General features: G+C 54.8%; 10 protein-coding genes across 10 annotated transcripts; all 10 read right to left on the bottom strand.

The window, feature by feature from the left end:
• Positions 1–3103: 3103 nt before the first annotated feature.
• On the bottom strand, positions 3104–4123 carry PHYSODRAFT_525281 (hypothetical protein; the record flags this gene model as incomplete). The annotated part of the gene is made up of 2 exons (XM_009537527.1): positions 3104–3628; positions 3755–4123. Coding segments are annotated over 2 exons (894 nt in total), but the record flags the coding sequence as incomplete, so codon positions are not given.
• A 390-nt stretch (positions 4124–4513) lies between these two features.
• Positions 4514–4675, bottom strand: PHYSODRAFT_404737 (hypothetical protein; the record flags this gene model as incomplete). The annotated part of the gene is made up of 1 exon (XM_009537526.1): positions 4514–4675. A coding segment is annotated over one exon (162 nt), but the record flags the coding sequence as incomplete, so codon positions are not given.
• Positions 4676–4678: 3 nt separating this feature from the next.
• PHYSODRAFT_459180 (hypothetical protein) lies at positions 4679–5331 on the bottom strand (the record flags this gene model as incomplete). Its single annotated transcript, XM_009537525.1, has 2 exons — positions 4679–4974; positions 5049–5331. Coding segments are annotated over 2 exons (579 nt in total), but the record flags the coding sequence as incomplete, so codon positions are not given.
• An 860-nt stretch (positions 5332–6191) lies between these two features.
• PHYSODRAFT_525230 (hypothetical protein) lies at positions 6192–6365 on the bottom strand (the record flags this gene model as incomplete). The annotated part of the gene is made up of 1 exon (XM_009537524.1): positions 6192–6365. One exon carries the CDS (start codon positions 6363–6365, stop codon positions 6192–6194), a length of 174 nt encoding a protein of 57 aa, XP_009535819.1.
• A 548-nt stretch (positions 6366–6913) lies between these two features.
• PHYSODRAFT_525912 (hypothetical protein) lies at positions 6914–8225 on the bottom strand (the record flags this gene model as incomplete). The annotated part of the gene is made up of 4 exons (XM_009537523.1): positions 6914–7296; positions 7394–7686; positions 7769–7934; positions 8108–8225. 4 exons carry the CDS (start codon positions 8223–8225, stop codon positions 6914–6916), a joined length of 960 nt encoding a protein of 319 aa, XP_009535818.1.
• Positions 8226–8504: 279 nt separating this feature from the next.
• Positions 8505–8690, bottom strand: PHYSODRAFT_461345 (hypothetical protein; the record flags this gene model as incomplete). Its single annotated transcript, XM_009537522.1, has 1 exon — positions 8505–8690. A coding segment is annotated over one exon (186 nt), but the record flags the coding sequence as incomplete, so codon positions are not given.
• Positions 8691–9019: 329 nt separating this feature from the next.
• Positions 9020–10663, bottom strand: PHYSODRAFT_355945 (hypothetical protein). Its single transcript, XM_009537521.1, has 3 exons — positions 10511–10663; positions 9478–10442; positions 9020–9396 (listed from the first exon to the last, which is right to left on the bottom strand). The coding sequence occupies exons 1-3, from the start codon at positions 10598–10600 to the stop codon at positions 9153–9155; spliced, it is 1299 nt and encodes a 432-aa protein (XP_009535816.1). The 5' UTR covers positions 10601–10663; the 3' UTR covers positions 9020–9152.
• A 1922-nt stretch (positions 10664–12585) lies between these two features.
• On the bottom strand, positions 12586–15756 carry PHYSODRAFT_318872 (hypothetical protein; the record flags this gene model as incomplete). Its single annotated transcript, XM_009537520.1, has 5 exons — positions 12586–13708; positions 13730–14614; positions 14735–15036; positions 15107–15169; positions 15235–15756. 5 exons carry the CDS (start codon positions 15754–15756, stop codon positions 12586–12588), a joined length of 2895 nt encoding a protein of 964 aa, XP_009535815.1.
• Positions 15757–16121: 365 nt separating this feature from the next.
• Positions 16122–17626, bottom strand: PHYSODRAFT_564898 (hypothetical protein; the record flags this gene model as incomplete). The annotated part of the gene is made up of 1 exon (XM_009537519.1): positions 16122–17626. One exon carries the CDS (start codon positions 17624–17626, stop codon positions 16271–16273), a length of 1356 nt encoding a protein of 451 aa, XP_009535814.1. The 3' UTR covers positions 16122–16270.
• A 354-nt stretch (positions 17627–17980) lies between these two features.
• PHYSODRAFT_525302 (hypothetical protein) lies at positions 17981–19336 on the bottom strand (the record flags this gene model as incomplete). The annotated part of the gene is made up of 1 exon (XM_009537518.1): positions 17981–19336. The coding sequence occupies one exon, from the start codon at positions 19334–19336 to the stop codon at positions 17981–17983; it is 1356 nt and encodes a 451-aa protein (XP_009535813.1).
• Positions 19337–20993: the final 1657 nt, after the last annotated feature.

Below are 20993 nucleotides of genomic sequence, written 5' to 3'. Positions count from 1 at the left end.
TGCCAGCACGCTCGAGCAACTGCATGCGAGCTTCGGTCTTCGAGAGGCGAGGGCCGGAGGTAGGGAGCTGTGTACGCGGGTGGTTCATCTCGTCCCTCATCAGCGCCAGGTACTGCTTGATTTGCGCCTTGAGCGCACTGAAGCAGTTCACGATAGGGTTGCACATCGGGCTGTATGGCCCGAGGCGCAGTAGGACGATGTCATCGTGGGCAGGCACCAGCGCCTCCGTCTGGGAATGAGCTGGCGCGTTGTCGAAGACGACCACGATCTTTTTGTCGGCGAACTCGCTCTTGTAGACCTCCGCCTCCTTGATCTTAGTGTACAGTACCTCCACGAACGCTGCGTTCGTGTCCATTTTGATGCTGCCACGGTGCGTACGGTACGCAACCACACCGAACGCAGAGGACACTGCACACTGGATCTGCAGGTTACCTCCTTTCGAAGGCGGCAGCTTCTCAATAGACCGCCTCCCCTTCTTGGCACGTCCGCGCGTGCGTTTCGTGTATAAATTAAAATTTGTTTCGTCGAAATGACCACCAGATCTCCTTGATCGTTGTGGCAGAGCAGCGCTTCAGCGAAGACCTTACGTTTCTCCTTGTTTACCTTGCGTTTAAACGTGGTGGGCTCAACACGACTCTGTAACCCAATAAACGTAGCATGTACAGTAAGAAAAATAAAGCTAAGATACAGTGAGCGCAAACGATTTACCTGTTTGGAACTCCCCCTGTGCGTACCTAAAATCGTCGAATTCATGATAATCTGTCCTAAACATAATCTCCTAAAATCTTGCCTAAAATCCGGAGAGAGACACATTAATAAACATCTTATATTCAGTATAGCTTGGCAGGACACTCGCGCGTTGGCTCTCATCTGCGGACTTACCGACGGGGCCGAAGGGGACCCGCCCCTCTCTCGCTTCGCTCGAGGGGGGGCCGCTACGCGGCCTGCCCCACCCCTTGCCCCTTACGCTAAGTCCTCGTCTCGGCCAGGCGCGGTGTCTGAAAAAAATATCGGGTTGCAGCGCTCGCCTTCGCTCGCTCGCGCAGGCACGCCCCCGCCTAATCGGCGGGTGTTGGCGATCGGTGAATGCACCCGCTCGCATCCGCTTGCTCTCGCCCTAATGCTACTCACGGTACCTCATTTTCAAATATCTTGACCTAAAATCAGTCCTAAAATTTGGGTGGTGCACATGAAACATATGTCGGATTTTAGGAAAACTTCTTAGGAATACGACGATTTTAGGTAGGAACAGGGTTCTCCCACCTGTTTGACTGTGAAGAACATGCCCACCAGGTGGCGCGAGATCGTGGCCTCCGAGAGAAGCACGTTATACTCACTCATGACCATTGTACGCAACGTACTGAGCGTGTACGTGCAGCACTCATCAAGCCACAACTCTGAAGCGGCTTTAATCTCGGGCGTGACCTTGGTAGCCCGCGCGCCCCCGTGCGGAAGGTCTTCGACTCGACTGTAGAATTATGTACTACTTGACCCTGTTCTTGTCAGAAACAACTTCGAAGTACATTGTTACTGATGTTAGTTCAGATCATCCTTGTGAAGAAACTATCGTCGCGGTGCTCCGAGACTCAACAGACTTGAAGATGACACTTTTTTGTGTTGTTGGATGTTCAGGCGATCCGGACGAAATATGTGAGCGACTGCGCCCAAGACATCCGCGCGAGGAGCCAAGTACTGCGGGCTCCACGACTCGTGCATTCTGTTCACAATGAACACGGCCTTGATCGTGCTCATTTTGTTGGCCGCGTTCGCGCTTGCCGCTTCGATCATATCCTGGTCATAAAGAAAACCTCACCTCGTTCGAGAGGAACTGCATCGGCGCACCCTTCAAAGTGCTTCAGACCCTCGATCGTTGACTCAGGGCAGTTCTTAACAGAGGTAGATTGGTAGATTTTGGTTGTATCCGTGCAACCTCGTACAACTTCCGAGCGTAATCGTCTCTGACGTAGAAAGGCGCAAGGTATCACGGGGAGGTAGCATATGAACTTTGTCAAAGTTGAAAGAGTTCACGGCTGTACGGAGGGGAAAGCCGAAATTTTGCAGTTGAATTCCCTCGTACCGCGGTACCCCGTAACCTTAGTTATGAGATACTACATGATTAGGGATACAGAACAAACTGTCCAATCAAGAGTCACGAGGGAAAAACATCGTGCATCTGCTATCTATAGCACTTCCCGAAGTTACACTAGCGTTTTGTATGCGAAAAGTTTTCTCAGCAAATTTCCGCGCAAAAACGTCGCTAAAACAGCATCTCTAACAGCAGATCAGATGTACTCTTCACTTGCTTCACTGCCCCCGTGCTAGTTGTGCTTAAATGCCACCTACCTTAACCACTGCATTGACTGGAAGAGGGGGCGTAAAGTGGCGACTCCACACCCCGTGTCGTCTTGTCCTCTTTTAACGCGGTTTCTAGCGCTCTCTGCGGCATCCGCCTCGGTAAAATAAAAAATGAAAAGTAGAGGCGAAAGTTGACTATTGAAAAATTAGGTGAGCGGATACATTTCATTCTTATCAGCGAGTTAAATGTTGCACGGTGATACCCGCACGTCTCTAGCACACTTGGACCTTGGTTGTACGGTGATACCAATCTATTAATACCTCTGTTAACCCTGCTAACCTCAACGCTTATTCTGTATCCTGCAGAATAAGCATTAAACTTGATTAAAGTATACTTCAAAACCTGTCAAAGATTTGCTGTTGGAAGCCCTTTCGCATCCTGAGGTCAAGACCGGTACGCATTGGTGGCCAAAACAGCTACGAAGTGGGATATAACATCCTCAATGTATTCAACATGTGCCAGAATAGCGATCTTCTATTGGCTATGGCGAGCGTAGAGCACGCACAATACCTGTTAGCGATAAATACCCTCCAATGTTGCTAAATTTGTCACCTTTGGCGCAGACCACCAATTCTTGGTAGGAAGAGCACGTGGCAGCTCTCACGGCGAGAGAGCGTGGAGGAAGAAATCACCCAGTTCCTAACTAACGGATTAGTGAGGAGGTACTGGGCGATTACTCCCTGACGTCCATCATGCAACCCAGTTACAAGATACGTAAAGCTCACGACTAACCTTGTTACCTCACTCTTACGCCTCTTCCTCCTGTTCTCGCTTACGCTTACGGAATCTAATCTTCTTTCTCAGGCTCGCTGGAATGCTCTTGCCATCACCCCACGTGTCGTGCCAGATCTGAGCGCAGGTCAGTGTGTTCCCGCTCTGCCCTCGTCGTACTTGACGACAAAGCGGTTTGCGGCCTCTGAATGCATCGCTGCACTGCGGACAGAAGTAGCTGGTCTCGAACGACTTCGTCTTTGAGTCAGCAAATGTAGAGCACACTTTGCACAGGTACTGTCGGTGTTTGTACTGCTTCGCGGTGGAGTAGAAGCTGTCCGTGTTCGCTAACGTGTGGTCTTGACGTGGGATTGGTACAGACACTAGGTCCTCTGCGTTGGGGTGGGTCCCGAAGTTGATCGTCCGCAGCGCCAAAAGCTGCGTGTGCAAGCGGCGCAAGTACTCAGCATGGGTAGGTGGCTTTTCTCCTCTTTTCTTGAGCACCCAGCAATGCACGATGTATCCATTGACGACAGCCATGTCGACGAGGCACAGAAATAACTGCTTGTAGTACTTGCGCAGGGACATGCACCGCTGGATGCTGTAACGCTGAAGTCGTAGCTGGTCGCGGACATCGACACCTCCCATGCCAAGGCCGTAGTCCACGACCAGCTGCGGACAAGGCACCGTGCTGCGCGTTCCATCTTTCTCCGTCCTCAGCACGCTAGTCACGTGGGTGCTGCACCCCGTGGCGAGCATGTTCACTGGCTTAGAGTCCATCCAGCTCAGTGCAACCAGTTCAGGATAGTCGTGAGCTTGTGCAATACGGTAGGTACCTCTTGGCATCCACTGCGGGCGTTTGCTTTGCGTGAAATGGATCGGGCACCAGCCCAAGCGATCGATTCTCGTGGTGGCAACGTGATACAAGCCCATGCGGAGCAGCTTCAAGCTCAGCGACACTGTGGAGTAGAAACTATCCGTTACAATCAAGCGCTTCATTGACTGGTTGATCAGCGCTTTCGTGATGTTCCTCACGACAGCCTTTGGTCCCAGCCCCAATGTTTCTGTGGGCGCCTTCTTCTTTTTCTTCTTTGTCTTGTCTGCACCGCAGTAAATCTCAACTCTGTATGCATACAGAATACCATAGATACAGATTAGTTTATTCTGTAGGATCCGGATTACATGTAGTGGAATACAGAACAGGAAAACTCACCTAGAACAGTATGCGGTTTCAGGACAGCACGTAATGTAGAACTTCGTGTCGTACTTGCTGGGCTTGTCCGACATGAAAATGCGCATGGGGTTGAACTTGCTGCGATTCGGCATCATTCCTTCGTCGAACGAGATGACCTTCCCCAGCCGATATCCACGACGAAACGTTTTCTCGACTGCTTGCAGCACCGGTCGAATTTTCCATGCCTTGTCAGCGTGGGCCCCGGCGTCCTCATTGTCGTTGAAGTGCAGGAACTTCATAATGTCTTCGAAGCGGCGGCGTTTCATGAAGCGTGAGAAGGTTCCGGGCGGAATAGCCCCATCCTCATCAGTACACCAGTGGTGAGCTAGGCCATCCCGAATTGGCGCCACCGCCCTAGGAAAGAGCAGCGCTACGACGTGCACGATCTCATGCGCTTGAATGGGCTTGAACTTGTTCAAGTCTGCTTCAATATCCTCCACGTTAGGCACACTCACGCGCGGATCCTTGGCCTGTCGGGCTAGCAACTTCTCTCGGCGAGAGATTGTCATTGCCGGGATATTCTGCAGTCGGTAGAGCTCTGTCTCTTCAGCTATACGAACCCAGAGTTCCTTGGGCAGAAAGTAGAAGAACATGCCCAACGGGGAATCCGCGTAGGCGATAGCAGAACGGGTGGGGCCACATTTCCCGTCGTAATAGTCCGTTGCGGCGTCGACTTGAGATTTCCTGAATCATCATAAAGATGGATAATACAGAATTAACACAACTGTACATCCACACATTCTGTACCATCCGGCTTACCGCTGTGCTCCTCATCGTAGGTTACCCAACCACTTTCCGCAATGGTCCGAAGATCGTCATCAATCAAATCAAACGTCCCAGTGTCGAGATCATCTTCATTCGTTTCCACGTCGTCTACGTTTTCTACACCTTCTGGAGCTATGGCGTTGTCGGTCATAACATCCTCATCATCCGCATCGTACTCGCAGTCGCTCAAATCGGCCGTCGCTACAACGTTCACGTCATCTTCAGCAGTCGGTCCAAACAGTCGTTCCTTGCGCAGCCCTTCCATGAAGTTGTCGCTGTCAAACACGTCCAGATCGATGAAGTCTTTGCACTGGTTGGGGGGATTGTCGGTCTCATTCCTGGCTTCTTCATCGTCGAACGGCCTCGATCTGTCTTCAGTAGGATCCGGATTAGCGTCGTGGGTCGCACCACCTTGCTCTGTAGGATCCGGAATAGCGTCGTGGGTCGCACCACCTTGCTCTGTAGTATCCGGAATAGCGTCGTGGGTCGCACCACCTTGTTCGGTAGCATCTGGAGTAATGCCTTGTGTTGACGCCGTGTGATCGGTCACATCCAGAGTAGTAGCTTCCGCCCTACCAGCTTGGTCTGTAGAGTCCTCAGTAGCACCATCAACTTGCTCAGTATCCGCAGGAGAAGCTGAACGACGCACTGCATCCGGTTGGTTGGCATTAGCGGCCAAACGATGCCCCATGTCGGCTTGATCAGTATCATCCAGAATAGCACCACCCACTCCATCACCCTGTTCTGTAGCATCCGTATTGGGGCCATCCACAGTCGATGGAGTCGCCATTGGTGTACATGCAGGGGCCAGCGAGACATGCGCAGTTGGAACAGCATGGGTGGCTCGTGGTGTCGCAGCAGCAATCGAGGCTGCATCCGTGTCCGTGCTCGTACTTCCAGCGGCTGGTTTAGGCGTCCGGGCAGCTGGCGATGGTGCTGGCTGACTAATAGCGGCGTACGACGCTTGCTTCCCAGCCGGGACCCGGGTCGACTTTCGAGTGCTGGGCACAGCGGTAGCGGGGAGATCAAGCCGACCAGATCGTCGTGCAAACGCCATGAGAGCCTCCTCACCTGGAGAAATACATCTATCGTTAGCATACACGTAATTATATACAAAACTTATGGTTACCCACCGTCAAAGAAGTCGATTCCACGTTTTGCTCCGTCGAGACGACTCTTGATCCCTGGCTTCACATAGCGGTGATCCTTCGCCACGCCGGTAGGCTTGCGTGCCTTCCAGCCTTCCTTGCATAGCTCACGCCACAGCTGCTTGAACGTCTTTTCTCCGGGGCCATTCATCGTTTCAGAAATGAGGGGAACAGTGGATGGCGGACACGCGGCAGATATTGGCTTTCGTACGAATTTTCAAACCTTTAAGGGATTTATATTGGTCTTTCTATTCTCGCCGCATAATCCCCGTCTATCTACCCATCACCAATCTGAATGGAAGATGTGTAAAGTGTTGGCCGTACAAAAAGAAATATGCGACTTTTGAACTTGAAGCCAAGTTTGCAAGATATTTTGTCCTGTAATAATGCTTATTCTGTAGGATACAGAATACGGGGTTAGAGGGGTTAAGAACGCCCCTCAGCACCGTTGTTTGGCCTCCCTCAGCTTATGAAAAGTGTGGGAATCTAACAAAATCGCAACTTTCACCATAGCCGTGAAAGCCCAATTTATCAACTTGCTTGGCAGCAGCCAGGCATGCCGAAAATACGATATATATCTATTGTTTGCAGGACACCATAATAAATATTGCATTGCATCTGAGTAGCAGACTGAATAAATAACGCAAGACATAGTGTTGACACAGTAAATTACTGCAAGCATGTTACGACTGTACCTACTTACAGGCACTGCTCCACGGTCGCAACATCCCAGTACGAGCTGTTGATCTTGAGGAATAATATCATCTCTAGCATCATGGGGGAGAGGCGGTGGCGCTCATGGCGCAGCATAGCGCGCGCAATGCTGAAGAGCCTCTCAACCATGTTTGAGGTAGGAGGAATCGCATTAAGCTGCTCGTACGTGGCCGGCGCAGCAGCTACCTTGCGTCGCTTGAGCGCAAGCACAGCGAACCCTTCCTTGTCCGCCGGCGTGCAGTCCACGCCTTCCACATGAGTCTGCGTGCGCTTGAACGGCTCCAGCGCAGCGACTTCGTCGTCCGTCAGCAGGGCCGCCTGGTCGTCCAGCACCTTGACGACCGCCTGCTCGAAGACGGCGGAGTGGACTATATCCGCGTCGGTGGCTATGCATAAATAAAAACATATAAAACGCAGTAGCTAAGTATAAATACCATCAGACGCAGAGTGAGCGATGATCCTTACCGAGATACTTCGCGAACGAGGGGTGGCTCTTGAGGAGCTCGTCGAATAGGACACGAGCGTCCAGCAGCGTAAGGCCGTCGCCCTGCAGGTGCTTGGACACGGACTCGACGTCCCGGAGGCTTGCCAGCAAAGTCTCCAGCTTGGGGTGGGTTGAGCGTGACGGAAGGAAGTCCGCGAGCTCCTCGTCGTCCGCCGAAATGAACGGACGGAGCCGAAAATAGCGCTTGAGCATTGAAAAGGTCGACGACCAGTGCGTGTCCTGTCTGAGGACAGCGGCCAATGGGGTCTTGGCACTAATTTCGAACAAAACCCAAAAACAAAGACCAATTTAGTACCAATACAAAAACCAAATAAAATAGCAAACAGAGTACTTACCGCAACTTGGCTGCTTGTTTTAAAGTCCGCAACTTACGCATAAGCTGCTGGACCTCTTCGAGGATGCTGTCTTGGGGCTCCAAGTAGTTTCGCACCGCCAAGTTCAGGCGGTGGCTGGCACAGCCGATTAGCGGCACACCGAGTAGGTTCGCCAGCCGCTTGTTTACTCCGCAGTTGTCACCAACCAGGAATAGACATCCGGAGATAGACTTACCAAAAAGGGTAGGAACCTTTTAATCGCCGTCAGATGGCCGTCAGCGCTCAGCTGGTCGTCAGGCTCATCCATGACAGGCGCTAACGACAGCAGCGGGTACTGGGGGCCTGTCGCCGTCTCAAAACAGCCATACACTGCCATGTAGTGCTCCGTGCCGTGGGTCCACCCATCAAGGACCAGACCAAAACGCTCGGGCATGGCGTCTCCGATCATCGTCTCCATGGCCTTGGTCACGGCCTCCATGATGGCGGTCAGCGTCTCCACGGAGATGGGATTTAGCTTCGTGTATCTACATAACATACGGCATTAGCACACATGTAAATCACCAAAATAGATATGAAAATACGTACTGTCGCGTTTTCTTGGACTCGCAAAAGACAGCGGTAGATTGCCCGTGACGATCCAGCGCAGCCACGCGTAGCGGTTCGAGGCCTTCTGGGTGACCCACGGCAGTAGGGTCCTCGTCGCAGCGACATTAGCGTCGAGCATGTCGCTCTCGTAGTTGGGGTGCGCCGTCCGCACGTGTGACACCAAGTTGTTGTAGCCTGACTTGGGCGCGTGCTTGCGGCGCTTAGCAGAGGTCTTGCAGGCATAGTAGCCCGTCGTCTTTCCCTCCTCGTCCAGGCAGGGCTTGAAGTAGAAGGCAGCAATCTGCCTGGGCGAGAAGGTAGGCCTCGGAGCGGGGCCAGCGAGGAGATTGTCGGTCATGGTGCTAACGTCGAGTCGTGATGCGCGTGCTGGGTGGTGCTTGTTTGAAAGGGGAGGCTAACGGCAAAGTTACGCTGGTAGAGCGCGATGTTTGACCACAACTAATGGTTGGAGCAGGATGAGCAGAAGTAAAATACCGAATTTTAGAACTCGGCTACATAAATTTCGGATAAAACAAACGGCGATGCCCTAAATAAAGTATTGTATCCGAAAATACTGTTATATTTTCGGGTATTATTATTTTTCGGGATGCGTGGCAGCAGCGGTCAGCAGTGACAAGCGTGCCATTGTTGCATCATGATAGCTTACTTGCATCTTAGTCCATTATGGAGTATGCTATCTTAGATTTCATTATTTTAATGCGTAACTTCCCTAAAGGCACATGCATTTGCGTCCATCTTATCTGTCTGTAGCTTATCGTTCGCCACAGGATCCTGAAGTGCGCGTGTCCTGCGGTGGCCTCTACTTCTCCGCCTCCGTGAGGACCTCCTTGATGATCGACGTGCACTCGTCCAGCTGCTTCTCGTTCATGACAAGCGGGGGAGCGAGACGGATGATGTTGCCGTGGGTGGGCTTGGCCAGCAGGCCCTTCTTGGCCAGGTTCATGCAGAGCTGCAGAGCGTCTGGCTGGTTGGGACGCTCGTTGATGATAATCGCGTTCAGCAGACCGCGGCCACGCACGCCTTGGAGCACATCCGACTTGAAGCTACACGCGCACAACAACCAGTGAATAATGTTAGTGAGATCCAGCAACACGTCCTCAATAGCGTATGATAACGCAACGCACCTTTCCATCTCGCCACGGAACTTCTGGCCAAGCTTGAAGGCGTTCTCAGCGAGCTTCTCCTCCTGGATCACCTCCATGGCCGCCATAGCGACCTTGCAGCCGAGCGGGTTACCGCCGTAAGTGGAGCCGTGCTGGCCGGGCTTGATCGTGAGCATGACCTCGTGGCTGGTCAGCACCGCCGACACGGGGTACATGCCGCCCGAGAGGGCCTTGCCGAGGATCACGATGTCCGGCTTGACGTTCTCGTAGTCGACAGCGAGCATCTTGCCGGTACGCGCCAGACCGGTTTGCACCTCGTCGGCAATCCAAAGGATGTTGTGCTTGGTGCAGAGCTCACGCACGCGCTTGAGGTAGCCCTCGTCAGGCACAACGACACCAGCCTCGCCCTGAATGGGCTCCACCATGAAGGCGGCAACGTTCTTGCCCTCCTTCTCAAAGACGGCTTCCAGCGCGTCCGCGTCATTGTACGGGATGCTGCTGAAGCCGGGCATGAACGGACCGTAGCCGCCGTACGCCGCCGGGTCGTTCGACGAGGACACGGCACTCAGCGTGCGGCCCCAGAAGTTGTTCTCGGCAAAGATGACCTTGGCCTTGTTCTCCGGGACGCCCTTGACGTCGTAGGCCCAGCGGCGCGCGAGCTTGATGGCCGTCTCGCCGCCCTCCACGCCCGTGTTCATGGGCAGGATGCGGTCGAAGCCCAGGAGCTGGGTCATGTACTCCTGGTACTCGCCCAGCACGTTGTTGTAGAAGGCGCGCGACGTGAGCGTGAGCGTCTGCGCCTGCTCCGTCAGCGCCTTGACGAGCTTGGGGTGGCAGTGGCCCTGGTTCACGGCCGAGTAGGCGCTCAGGAAGTCGTAGTACTCCTTGCCCTCCACGTCCCAGACCTTGCAGCCGCGGCCCTTGGTCAGCACCACGGGCAGCGGGTGGTAGTTGTGCGCGCCGCAGCGCTCCTCGCGGTCGATGTACTGCAGCGATGGCAAGAGGATCCGTTAGCGCAACGGTTGACAAGCTACGTATCTATTGGGTCCCGTACCTGCTGCGAGGTCCAGACGTTGCGGGTCGTGACGCCGCGCAGCTTGGAGGCGACGGGGCGGAGCTTCTGCATACCGGTGACGGCCTTCATGCTTGTGGTGTGTGTTGAGAGAGAGAGGCTTGGGGCTTCTTGGAGAGGCTTGCTTGCGCTGCTGCCGGTGAGTTGACGAATGACACCGATTCCTGATGGAGCTCGTCGGTAGTCGCCTTATGTAAGTACGAAGTTGAAAATAACGATGCGTTCCGCACCTAACAGGAGAGGGGATGCTATAGTACATTTAACAGTTACCATGCGAAAGTTACCTCAGCAATCTAACTAAGTGCAGATAATGGAGTAAAATAAAACTCGAAAAAATAAATAGTCCAGATACTGGAGTGAATGCACCGTCTTTGTGATCGGATAGGTGCGCACTGGCTTCATGAACTTAGCAAAAAATACCCCTATCCCGACCCACTTCAACTTGGGAAGAAGGCTAAGATTTGGAGCCGCCATAGCGAGCTGTGCCGTCGCCGTAGCGCCTAGAGATCAGCGCCAAATGCGCCACTATCGTGGACGTGCATGAGGTGTACGCCAAGACCAAGCTTTATCGGTCGCTGCGCGGCTTCGAGGCAGGAGGACGATCCTCGTCGTCCCTTTCTAAGACCAAAATTAAATGAGAGACTTTTGTCGGACCTATGAGAGACTTCCCAGCTGTTGAAAGGCGTCGACTACTATCTTACATGCTCAGCCAGCCGCAACCCCGCCTCGGATAGGAAGATAGGGAGGCGAGGTATTCAACGCCGTCAGTGTCCAGACGAGCCGAGGCAGCACGCGCTGCAACTCGAGGACCCAACTGGACTGGTAAACCATCTTTGGACCAAGACGGATGATGCTACACGTACACGTACTAAAGCGAGTTGGTGAACGTTGATAGCTTCGCTCTCAGTGGGCGGCTGGCCTGGAGCGGGGTGGCGTGCCGTTAGCAGGCGGAATCGTCAAGAATGATGCTAAACTCGTCCGTGGAGGCATCCCTCACATGAGAAGGGTCCTACAGTGCTGCACCAGCAACTCGTGTAATTTGCGTGCCGCACTTGTACACTTGCGCAAGCAGACCACCGCGACACGTGCACGAATCTTTCGTCCACAGCTGAGCCGGTTGCACAATCGCGGGACCAAGCGCACACTTGACATGGCAGCGACTGGCACGCTTCGGAAGCTTCCGTTGCTTCCCGCCAACAGTCAGCACTCCGTGAGTTTCAAACCAGCGCGTGTGAACGTGCGTGCGTGTATGTCATTACGATGCGAATGACTGTTTCTTTTTTTTCGTGTATTGCAACCCGTTGCCAGTGAGCACATAGCAAAATTCACTCGACTAATGAAATGTACAGCAGCTCCATAATTCTTTGCTGTAGCTTTTGGGTTGTTGTGCATGCAGTACGTGTATTAGACCCCTTCAATACAGTAGCATTTTGTACTCAGTGGCGGCGGTGGCATCGCCTCGAGTGATTGTTCGGCGTTAGCCTGTCTTTCATCAGTCGAATGTGAAGGTACAGTACGGTCGGTACCAAGTATAGCGCAGTCAATGGCGTAGAGTTTTTTTAAAACTCAACGTCTTTTTTTAAAAGACGGCCACCTCAAACACTTTGTTGCGTACCATGACCACTATCAAGCAACGTGGATAGCGCTGATTCATGTTGCTACACATTGATAAATACATTTTCACAAAACTTGTAGTAGATGGCTCCATGCATGAGGATGCCGCCTGCAAACTTATATTCGAGTAGTGAAGTATCGAACAAATTTTAGTTTTCGTCAAAGGGACAGCAGCAAATTGATTGACCGCAAAAAGCTCCTATCCTTCGCTACTCCACTTTGTCAACCATTCCTGCCGTCGACCTAAATACCTCCCCAGATACGTTCTTCCATTCCAAAACCAACCAGTATCGGCATTTCGAAGGCAGATTTGGACCCTCACGGCGCGTCCGCGCTTCCGTCTCGGTCTCGTGGTGGGTCCATCGTCTGGATCTTCCTTCACCCTTGGATCCTACGGCAAAGTGCTGCAAGATCAACATAGCATTGCCAGTCAACACAGAAGTTCACATAGCCACAATACAACACCCGATAACGCACCTGATGTTGTTCGGCGTCACGAAGATGAACTGCTTCTTGTCCTCCATCTTGGCCGCATCGACTAGCAACTGGAGGGTCATATCGCGGTTCACCGAGTCCATGAAGACGTCGAACTCGTCCATAATGCGGAACGGACACTCGGTGCTCTTGCCCAGAGCGAGCAGCAACGCCACCTGCGTGAACGAGCGCTCTCCGCCGGACAGTTCCTTCATGTCCGTCATCTGTGAGGCGCTCGTGGCGCCCTTTTCGTTCTGAAGCACAGCGATCTCGACGCGCTGGTGGTCGTGGCGGAACTTAAGCTTGGCCACGAAGTTGTTGAGGTTCATGTACTCGCTGAACTCGTTGGATGTGCGGTGGGCGATGGCCGTGCGGAAGGGATTCCACGTCGCCTTGCGCTCCTTTAGCATGTTCCGAATCTGCATCAGGTGCTGATAGAACTTGTTGGCCTTCTTGCTCTTGTACTTGATCTCCTTGATCTCCATGTCGTCCTTCAGCTCACTCAAACTCAGACCATTCAGACGGTTGTGAGCTGTAGCAAGTTGGTTCTCGACCTGTTTCAACCGCTTCTCATAAGCGTATCGAGGGAGGATACTCGCCGGTCGGGTACACACCTGGAGTGCCTTCTTCTCTTGTCGATCACGGTCCTCCTGGAGGGAGTGCAGCTGTTGGTTCAACTGCGTCACCGAGGCTTGCGACTCCACCTGGCGCTGACTCATGATCTCGTTGGACTTCACCGCGCCAAGTTGCTTGTAGATCTCGTTCGCGTCGCGCTGCGGATCGTTCAATTCGACCGCGATCTTGCGTTCCTCTGCGTTCAGCACTTCGAGTTCGTTCAGCGGAGCTTGCAAGGCGTCAGTCGACGCAGAGATGGCCTTCTCCAGCTCGGTCTCACGGGCGTCTAAGCCCTGCAACTCGTTCTGAACGTCGCTGATCTCGCGATCCAGCACCGTCGTATCCAGCGTGTGCTCTTGCTGCTGGTCCGACAACTCGTCCTCGAGCCTCTGCAGCTCCGTATTCTGCTTAAGGTATCGTAGCGACAATTTGTCAATGCGGGCCTTCTCCTGTGTGGCAAACCGGTGTAAAGCATTCCTCTCTGCCCGTAGCTAAGACTCCTGGTGGCGCAAGCCCTGCAGCTCCCGTAGTAGAACGTTCAGGTGCTGTTCCTGTCCTCTGATCTCGCCGTCCACGTCCTCACAGATACTGGGCCGGCGTCCATGCAGCTTGTTCGCAATATACGCCAAGTTCCCTTGGCGAACAATGAACTTGTCCCCGCTCACAAGGCACACTTCCGACACGAACCTCGCCATTTTGAAGCTCCCACTGGGGCCTTGCAGCACCCTTTGCTCAGCCACCTCGCGGTCGTCAAACACCAACTTACTCTCGATACTACACTCATCAATCAAAGTATTGAACACATTGTCGTTCTCCACTCTGAGAATGTTGCAAATCGCGTGAGCGGCGAGGCCTCCTGCTGGCATGTTCAGGCTCTCATATCGGAAGCCACTGCGCTCTGTGATGGTGATCTCCGCCTCACGCGGGAGACAGCGGGCCTGGCGCTTCAAGTCATCCAGCAGCTTCATATCTTGGCCATTGACCACCAAGTATCGACCCAGGGACCCTTTCAAGGCTGTCTCGACCGCAGCGGCGAAGCGCATGAACTCCTTCGGGAGCGTCACAAATCTCCCCAGAGGCCCGATAGGCGGAGCTGTGAATCGATGCAGGTTCGTATTAATCAGTTGCTGCAAGTGCGCAATATGGCTACCAAACGCTGCCAAGCTGTTGCTCTTCCGACCCCGGAGAGAGCTGAGGCGGCGTTGCACACATCGAACGGCGTCTTCAGACTCGCGGACGAGGCGTGCGCAGGCAGAAAGTCGCTCGTCCAGGTCGTCGGCATCCCCTGGTGCATGTTGGACGCGCAGCTCTGCGTCACGAATACTCTGCTGCGTTTGGGCAGCTTCTTGCCGCTTGTGCTCCAGTTGATCGTGCAGGTTTCGGCTCCCAGCTCTACGCAGCAGTTCTTCATGCTGCTCTTTCTTCTTCATCAACGCTTGCTGGAGTCTGTCGAGGTTTTGGGCTCCACGCTGCTTGGACCGAGTGAGCAGCGTCAATTCCGACTAATGTTGGTGCAGCGGGCGTCGAAGCTCGCGGATCTTGTTCTTCAACTCCATCTTGCTCTTGTTGCACTGCTCCATCTTCTTGCTGGTCGCTTCGAGCTTCGAGTTGAGCTCGCTCTGCCTCTTCTCCAGGTTATCGACCTCCACTCGTGCCGCTGCATTTCTTGCAGCGGCTTGCTCTGCGTCCGTCGTCTTCTGTGCGATCTTCGTCTCCGCTTTCGCTACTTGCTGCTCCTTCTCGCTCACGAACGCCCACTCCAGCTCGGCTTTCAATACAACGAAATAACTCTCCAGCTTTCCAATCTATGAACAACACGGTAGAGCCAAGTTAACGACTTCATTCAAACAAAATGACAATACTACTTTAACTCACACTCTGCGCCTCCTGCGTCTGAATGTTCAAGTGATCCAGCATGGCGTCCAGGTCCGTCTTGAGCTTGGACACCAGCAGTCCGCGCTCGTCCTTCAGCCGGTTCCGTCCCGACGAATGAGCCTCTCCACCATTATCCTGCGGCCGAACTGGTCCGGGCGGAAGGCGTCGCTGCCAATGTCATCGTTGCGGAGCGTGATGCGGACCAGCGCGTTGCCGTCGAAGCCGTGACGGATCAACGTCTTCAAGCTCTTGCCTCGGTGCGTGCTGCGCGCACTGTAGCCCAGACAGACTTGAAGGGCGGCAATGATAGCACTCTTGCCACTTCCGTTCTCGCCAGTGATGAAGTTGATATGAGGACTAAGAGCCACGCGCAGCTTGCGGTGGCACATGAAGTTCTCGCAGTATATCTCCTCCACCACACCCATCTCCGAGCTAACGCGTGCGTCTGCTGCTGCTGCAGCGACCGGTTCTGAGAGCGCTGCAGCAATTCGGCCATCGAACTGCGTCAAGCTCTTCTTGACGGTTGTGAGGGTCTCAGTGGCATCTTCCGGAGTGACTTCAGGGAACCCATTAGCAGCCGCAGCAGCCCTCGCCGTCAGTCTCGGGCTGCACCGCGTCTTCTGTTTCTTCGGCGAAGGTTGGCTGGGCATCGTCAAAGCTTCCAAATGACGGCACGAAAGTAGAGCCAAACTGCCACATGAGAGACGACGGTCAACGCAACTTGAGCTGGAGAGGACCCCGTCCCTGAATTCAACGACTGCATCCCACCTACTTTTCAAAAGGCAACGTCCTCAGTTAGCAGTCAAGCTGCTCGGATTGTAGTGCCGCCTGTGATGGGGTCCCGGCCGCTTTTCGGTAAGCTTACTACTGCAGGTTGGGCATCGATGCCTACCGTTCTAATGTTTGGCACGTTTGTTTGTTTGTGTTTCGGTTGAGCAAGAGCTCGACGCTGAGGTCGGGTGGCAGTTGGTTGTTGTCTGCTTCACCTTTCGACCCGAACGACACCCACCCACGTATAAGAAGTTCGTGTACTGAAAATGTTGCTCGCCATGCAGTACGATACAGGTAAAGCATGGGGAGGGGAAGCATGTACAGTTCTTCGTGCTCACACACACAAGAGTGTAGAGCGCACTACCTAAGCGGCTTCGAAGAGAAGAAGCCAACTTACAGGCCGAGCCAGCCCTGGTCGCTGAAGAAGAAGCCGAGCGTGGAGCCGCCGGCAAGTCCCAGGAAGAGGCAGAGCACCATGACGGCACCGCCCGACTCGCGGTCCTCCGGGTTGAGGAGACGCGGGCCCACGCCCATGGTCACCGTGGACAGGAAGCCGTTCGAGAGACCGATGGTCAGGTTGAGCACGATGTTGTAGGCGATGGCGCCCATGTCGTCGTGGCCAAAGGCGTAGAGCGACGTGCCGGCCACGCCCATGAGCAGCAGCGGGATGAAGGCCAGACGCACGATGGACAGGCCGAAGCACCACTCGCTGTTGAGCAACTTGTACACGGCAGCGCCGGTGAGGATACGGCCGAAGAAGTCGCCGTAGTTGTACGAGCCCACGATGCCCGGCGCGCAGTACCAGTTGGCCGTCACCGTGTGCGTCACGTCCGAGTACGGCGGCATGAGGTTACGCGTGGCCGCGCAGCCGAAGCCCGGGAAGACCGAGAGCGACACAAAGAAGACGAGGAACTGGGTCACGGCCGGCATCCAGATGATGAGGAAGATGCGCCACAGGTTGCTGAGCGTCTTGCCCACGGGCTGCTCCGTGAGGTTCTCCTCCTTGGCCGACGCGGCGTTGCGCTCGAGCAGGTACTTGACGGAAGGCAGGCTGGTTAGGCGGCGGTACACGAAGAGCGCGACGATGAGCACGACAATGAGGAGGCCGAAGAAGAGGTAGAAGGCCAGCTTGGTGGAGCTGCTCGTCTGGTGGACGCCGCCCACGGCCAGACGCAGGATCGTGGCCAGCGAGATGTTGAGGATGCCGGCCGTGCCGTTGCCGATCTGCACGGCCTGCGAGAACTTGGGCACGGGGAAGAGCGCGGCAATCGTGTAGTACGTGGCCTCGGAGAGCGTGTTGCCGAAGCCGACGCAGCCGAAGCAGATGAGCACGAGGATGCCGCCCGTCTTCTGGTTGGAGAAGTTGATGGCGCTGAAGACCATGATGAGGATGGCCATGAGGATGAAGATGCCGTAGCCCACGCGCACGCGGAACTCCTGCGAGAGCTTCTTGTCGAGGCCCCAGATCATCTGGACAGCCTGGCCGATGACCATGGGCCACGACGTGCAGAGCGTGGTCAGGAAAGAGAAGTCGAGACCCGAGTCGGCGAACTCGACCGTGTAGAAGTCCTGCGCGCTCAGGCACGAGTAGTAGGCCCAGAGCACCGAGCCGTTGAGGAACATGAGCGAGTAGAAGATGTTACGCTCGTTCTTGACCATGTCGTCCCAGATCTCCTGCGGCATGCCGTCGCGGCCCAGCTCCACCTGATCCTCAGGCACGAGCTTCTCGGACTTGCTCGGAGACTCCATCGCTGCGGGGAGAAGGAAGAACGCTTGATGCTTGACCGGCGGATTTCGGAATGAGCGGTGCAGACTAATGCAAACCGCTCCTCCGATTAACTCTCGTCAAGCAAACGTGCCGTGCATTGGTGGAGAGGGGGTCCTTTGTGTCGGCGGGAAGAAATGGATCATCTCGATAGCCAGGCCACCTCGCCGACATCGACACATCGCGGCTTGAAATGCTGAGACTTGTACCGCGTGGAGAGCGGCAGCTGTTTGTTGCAAGGTGCAACATGGACAAGTTCGTGAAAGTTCATCGACATCAATTTCGTATCATAAAGTTTGCCTACATGAAAGCTCACCGCCATGTGCATAGCATAAGCTTTAGAGTCCGAGCCACCCGTTGTCGCTGACCAGGAAGCCGAAGGTGGAGCCCGTGGCGATGCCCAGGAAGAGGAAGAAGACCATAACGGCGCCGCCCGACTCGCGGTCCTCGGGCTTCAACATCCGCGGGGCCACGCCCATGGTGACGGTCGAGAGCAGGCCCGTCGAAATGCCGATCAATAGGTTCAACACGATGTTGAAGGCCAGCGCGCCCATGCTGCCGAACGGGAACGAGTAGAGCGACGTGCCGGCCACGCCCATGAGCAGCAGCGGGATGAAGGCGATCCGCAGCACCGAGAGTCCGAAGGCCCAGCCCATGGTCACCACGCGGTACACCGCCGCCGTGCACAGGATCCGGCCGATGAAGTCGCCGTAGTTGTAGCTGCCGATGATGCCCGGCGAGCAGTACCAAGTGGACGTGAGGGTGTGGGCCTCGTCGTTATACGGCGGGAACAAATTGCGCGACGCCGCGCAGCCGAAGCCCGGGAACACTGAGAGCGACACGAAGAAGACGAGGAACTGAGCCAGCGCCGGCATCCAGATGATGCGGAAGATGCGGCCCAGGTTCTTGAGTGTGCGGCCGACCGACTGGCTGGCCAGGTGCTCCTCCTTGGTCGAGCTCTCGTTGCGGTCCATGAGGAACTTGACCGACGGCAGGCTGATCAAGTAGCGGTACAGCAAGATGGCACAAATGAGCACGATGACCAACAGACTGAAGAACAGGTAGAAGCTCAGCTTCGTGGAGCTGCTGGTCTGGTTCACGCCTCCGACTGCGAGACGCAGCACCGTGGCCACCGTGATGTTGAGGATGCCGGCGCACGTGTTGCCGATCTGCACGCCGTTGGTGAACTTCTCGATGGGAAACAGCGCCGCGAACGTGTAGTACGTGGCCTCGGACAGCGAATTGCCGAAGCCGATGCACCCGAAGCAGACCAGCACGAGGATCGCGCCCGTCTTTTGGCTCGAGAAGTTGATGGCGCTGAAGACCATGATGAGCACGGCCATGAGCATGAAGATGCCGTAGCCCACGTGCACGCGCGTGCGCTGGCCGAACTTCTTGTCCAGTCCGAAGACCATCTGCAGCCCCTGGCCGATGACCATGGGCCACGCCGTGCAGAGCGTGGTCAGGAAAGAGAAGTCGAGGCCGGACTCCGGGAACTCGACCGTGTAGAAGTCTTGGGCGCTCAGACACGAGTAGTAGGCCCACAGCACCGAGCCGTTGAGGAACATGAGCGAGAAGTATATGAACTTCTCGTGCTTGACCATATCGTCCCAGATCTCGGGCGGCATGCCGTCGCGCCCGATCTCGAGCGGGTCTTCTTGGACGAGCTTGTCCGTCTTGCCCGGGGAATCCATGGCGCTGTTGGCTTGAGCAGGTCGAGGCGGAATTGGAAGTGAGAGGTGGAAGCTATGATGGAATTTGGTGGAACTTGACCACCGCTGACGAGGTAAGGCGCGTGTGGCTGGCGGCACCGCTCGACATTAATTAGTCTCGACGATCCGTGAACGGTGACTGATCCAAGTTGAAGTGATGCTTGGCGAAAATATGTATATACCACAGTTCCAAACTGGAAGAGGCTGGATTGCCTTCCTGGAACGAACTGAGGTCTTCGCAAAGCGACTCTCGTTCAATAAGAAAAGCACGCACAGCAAAACAAAATGGCCTGTTGCGACTGCGAACGCTGGGGATAGCCTTTTTGTGTAAGGTTTGTGAGGAGCTACGGTACATTACGCTTTCCCCCCAATGCAGTAGTCGACACTGTTATATGCACCATATCTTTTTGAAGGTATTTATTCACCGTTTGATGTGATCATATTTTATTGCATGTTCCCCCTTTCGGACAGATTTGAGGTACAGTATGATCAGTATGATGAAGAAACGATTTACCAACGATGCCGATGCTCCTCTCAGCGTGGTGGTGGTGGTGGGCAACAACTTACTTGTTGCCAACAAAAGTCGATCAATCGACGTCGATCACGTTGAAGTCGTCGACGCCGCCGCCTGCGCTTACAAGTCGCTTGTAACACGGGATTTGTAAGATGCAGAACCGACTCTCATGTTTGGCCGGCGTTGCGTTCCCGCTTTGGTGAGCTTTGGCTTCACGAAACCTGCTTACATGTAGAGTGTTGCACTTACAGCGGTGAAGCGTACGCTTGAGTTGCCGACAGCCTTCGCATTCAGGCTCGAGTTGCCGCAGTGCTGCAATGCTGCCGGCCGCATCAGGCCGCATCGCCGCGCGACGCGCCGCGCGTGGGCTCATTTGATTTGCTGATTCGTGTCTGCGTCCCACTGCTGTAGACGACAGCTTCAAGCGCATCCCGCGATATACTCTTGGCTCCACTATGCCGCCGTGCGTATCAACCGACGTGTGAATGCGCTGCAAGTTGCCTTTTGGGCCGCCGGTAAGCAGTCCGCGGATTGCTTCGGGGACTGCCTACTTACGCCGAGGAGGACTTCGACGTGGAGAGCGATTTACCGGTACCCGAGCGTGTTCAACATCGTCGTCTCTTGGGAGAACACGGTCGCGTCGTGACAGATAGAGTCGCTCGGTCACGCGCTATGGGCCACCTACACCGTGCAAGCAACGGGCAGTCAGTCGGCGTTTTGCATCGACTCGGAACGGGTGGCTGGCGCTGCTGTTGCCAGCAGTGCTGGTCTGTTTGGCCCAGCCCAGTGGTGCTGGGTGGAGAGTGCGGTCTCTCTTTCATCGGCGTCGCGGTTGCTGGAGCGCCGCAAGCCATCGACCCCCGACTCGATCGGTGTGCCAAGTCGTGCTGCTCTCAGTCTGAGCCAGTTTGGACGAACACAAAAAATTTGCACTCAGTCGCTGGTCGCACCAATAAGGGCGGGCCATTTTCATCAGCCAGGGGCGTGCACGCCCCACCCTATGCAGTCGTCCCAGTTCATGTGGCTACAGTACATGTGTGCAATCCACCGGCGGGCTGCGAAATGCAGTCTTAGAGACAGCGATATTAATACATGTAGCGAGCTCCAACGAGTGGTTGGAGCAAC

This window comes from Phytophthora sojae, assembly GCF_000149755.1.
Source record: "Phytophthora sojae unplaced genomic scaffold PHYSOscaffold_10, whole genome shotgun sequence".
NCBI classification, from domain to species: Eukaryota; Oomycota; class Peronosporomycetes; order Peronosporales; family Peronosporaceae; genus Phytophthora; species Phytophthora sojae.
The sequence above is the reverse complement of the archived record's forward strand: the minus strand, read 5'-3'. Positions and strand labels throughout refer to the sequence as shown.

Coding starts and splice junctions, on each gene's coding strand:
- PHYSODRAFT_355945 (XM_009537521.1), bottom strand. CDS start 10,600: ATGAAGGCCGTCACCGGTATGCAGAAGCTCCGCCCCGTCGCCTCCAAG. Junction 10,443..10,510: donor ACGTCTGGACCTCGCAGCAG/GTACGGGACCCA, acceptor CCATCGCTGCAG/TACATCGACCGCGAGGAGCG. Junction 9,397..9,477: donor TTCCGTGGCGAGATGGAAAG/GTGCGTTGCGTT, acceptor GTGCGCGTGTAG/CTTCAAGTCGGATGTGCTCC.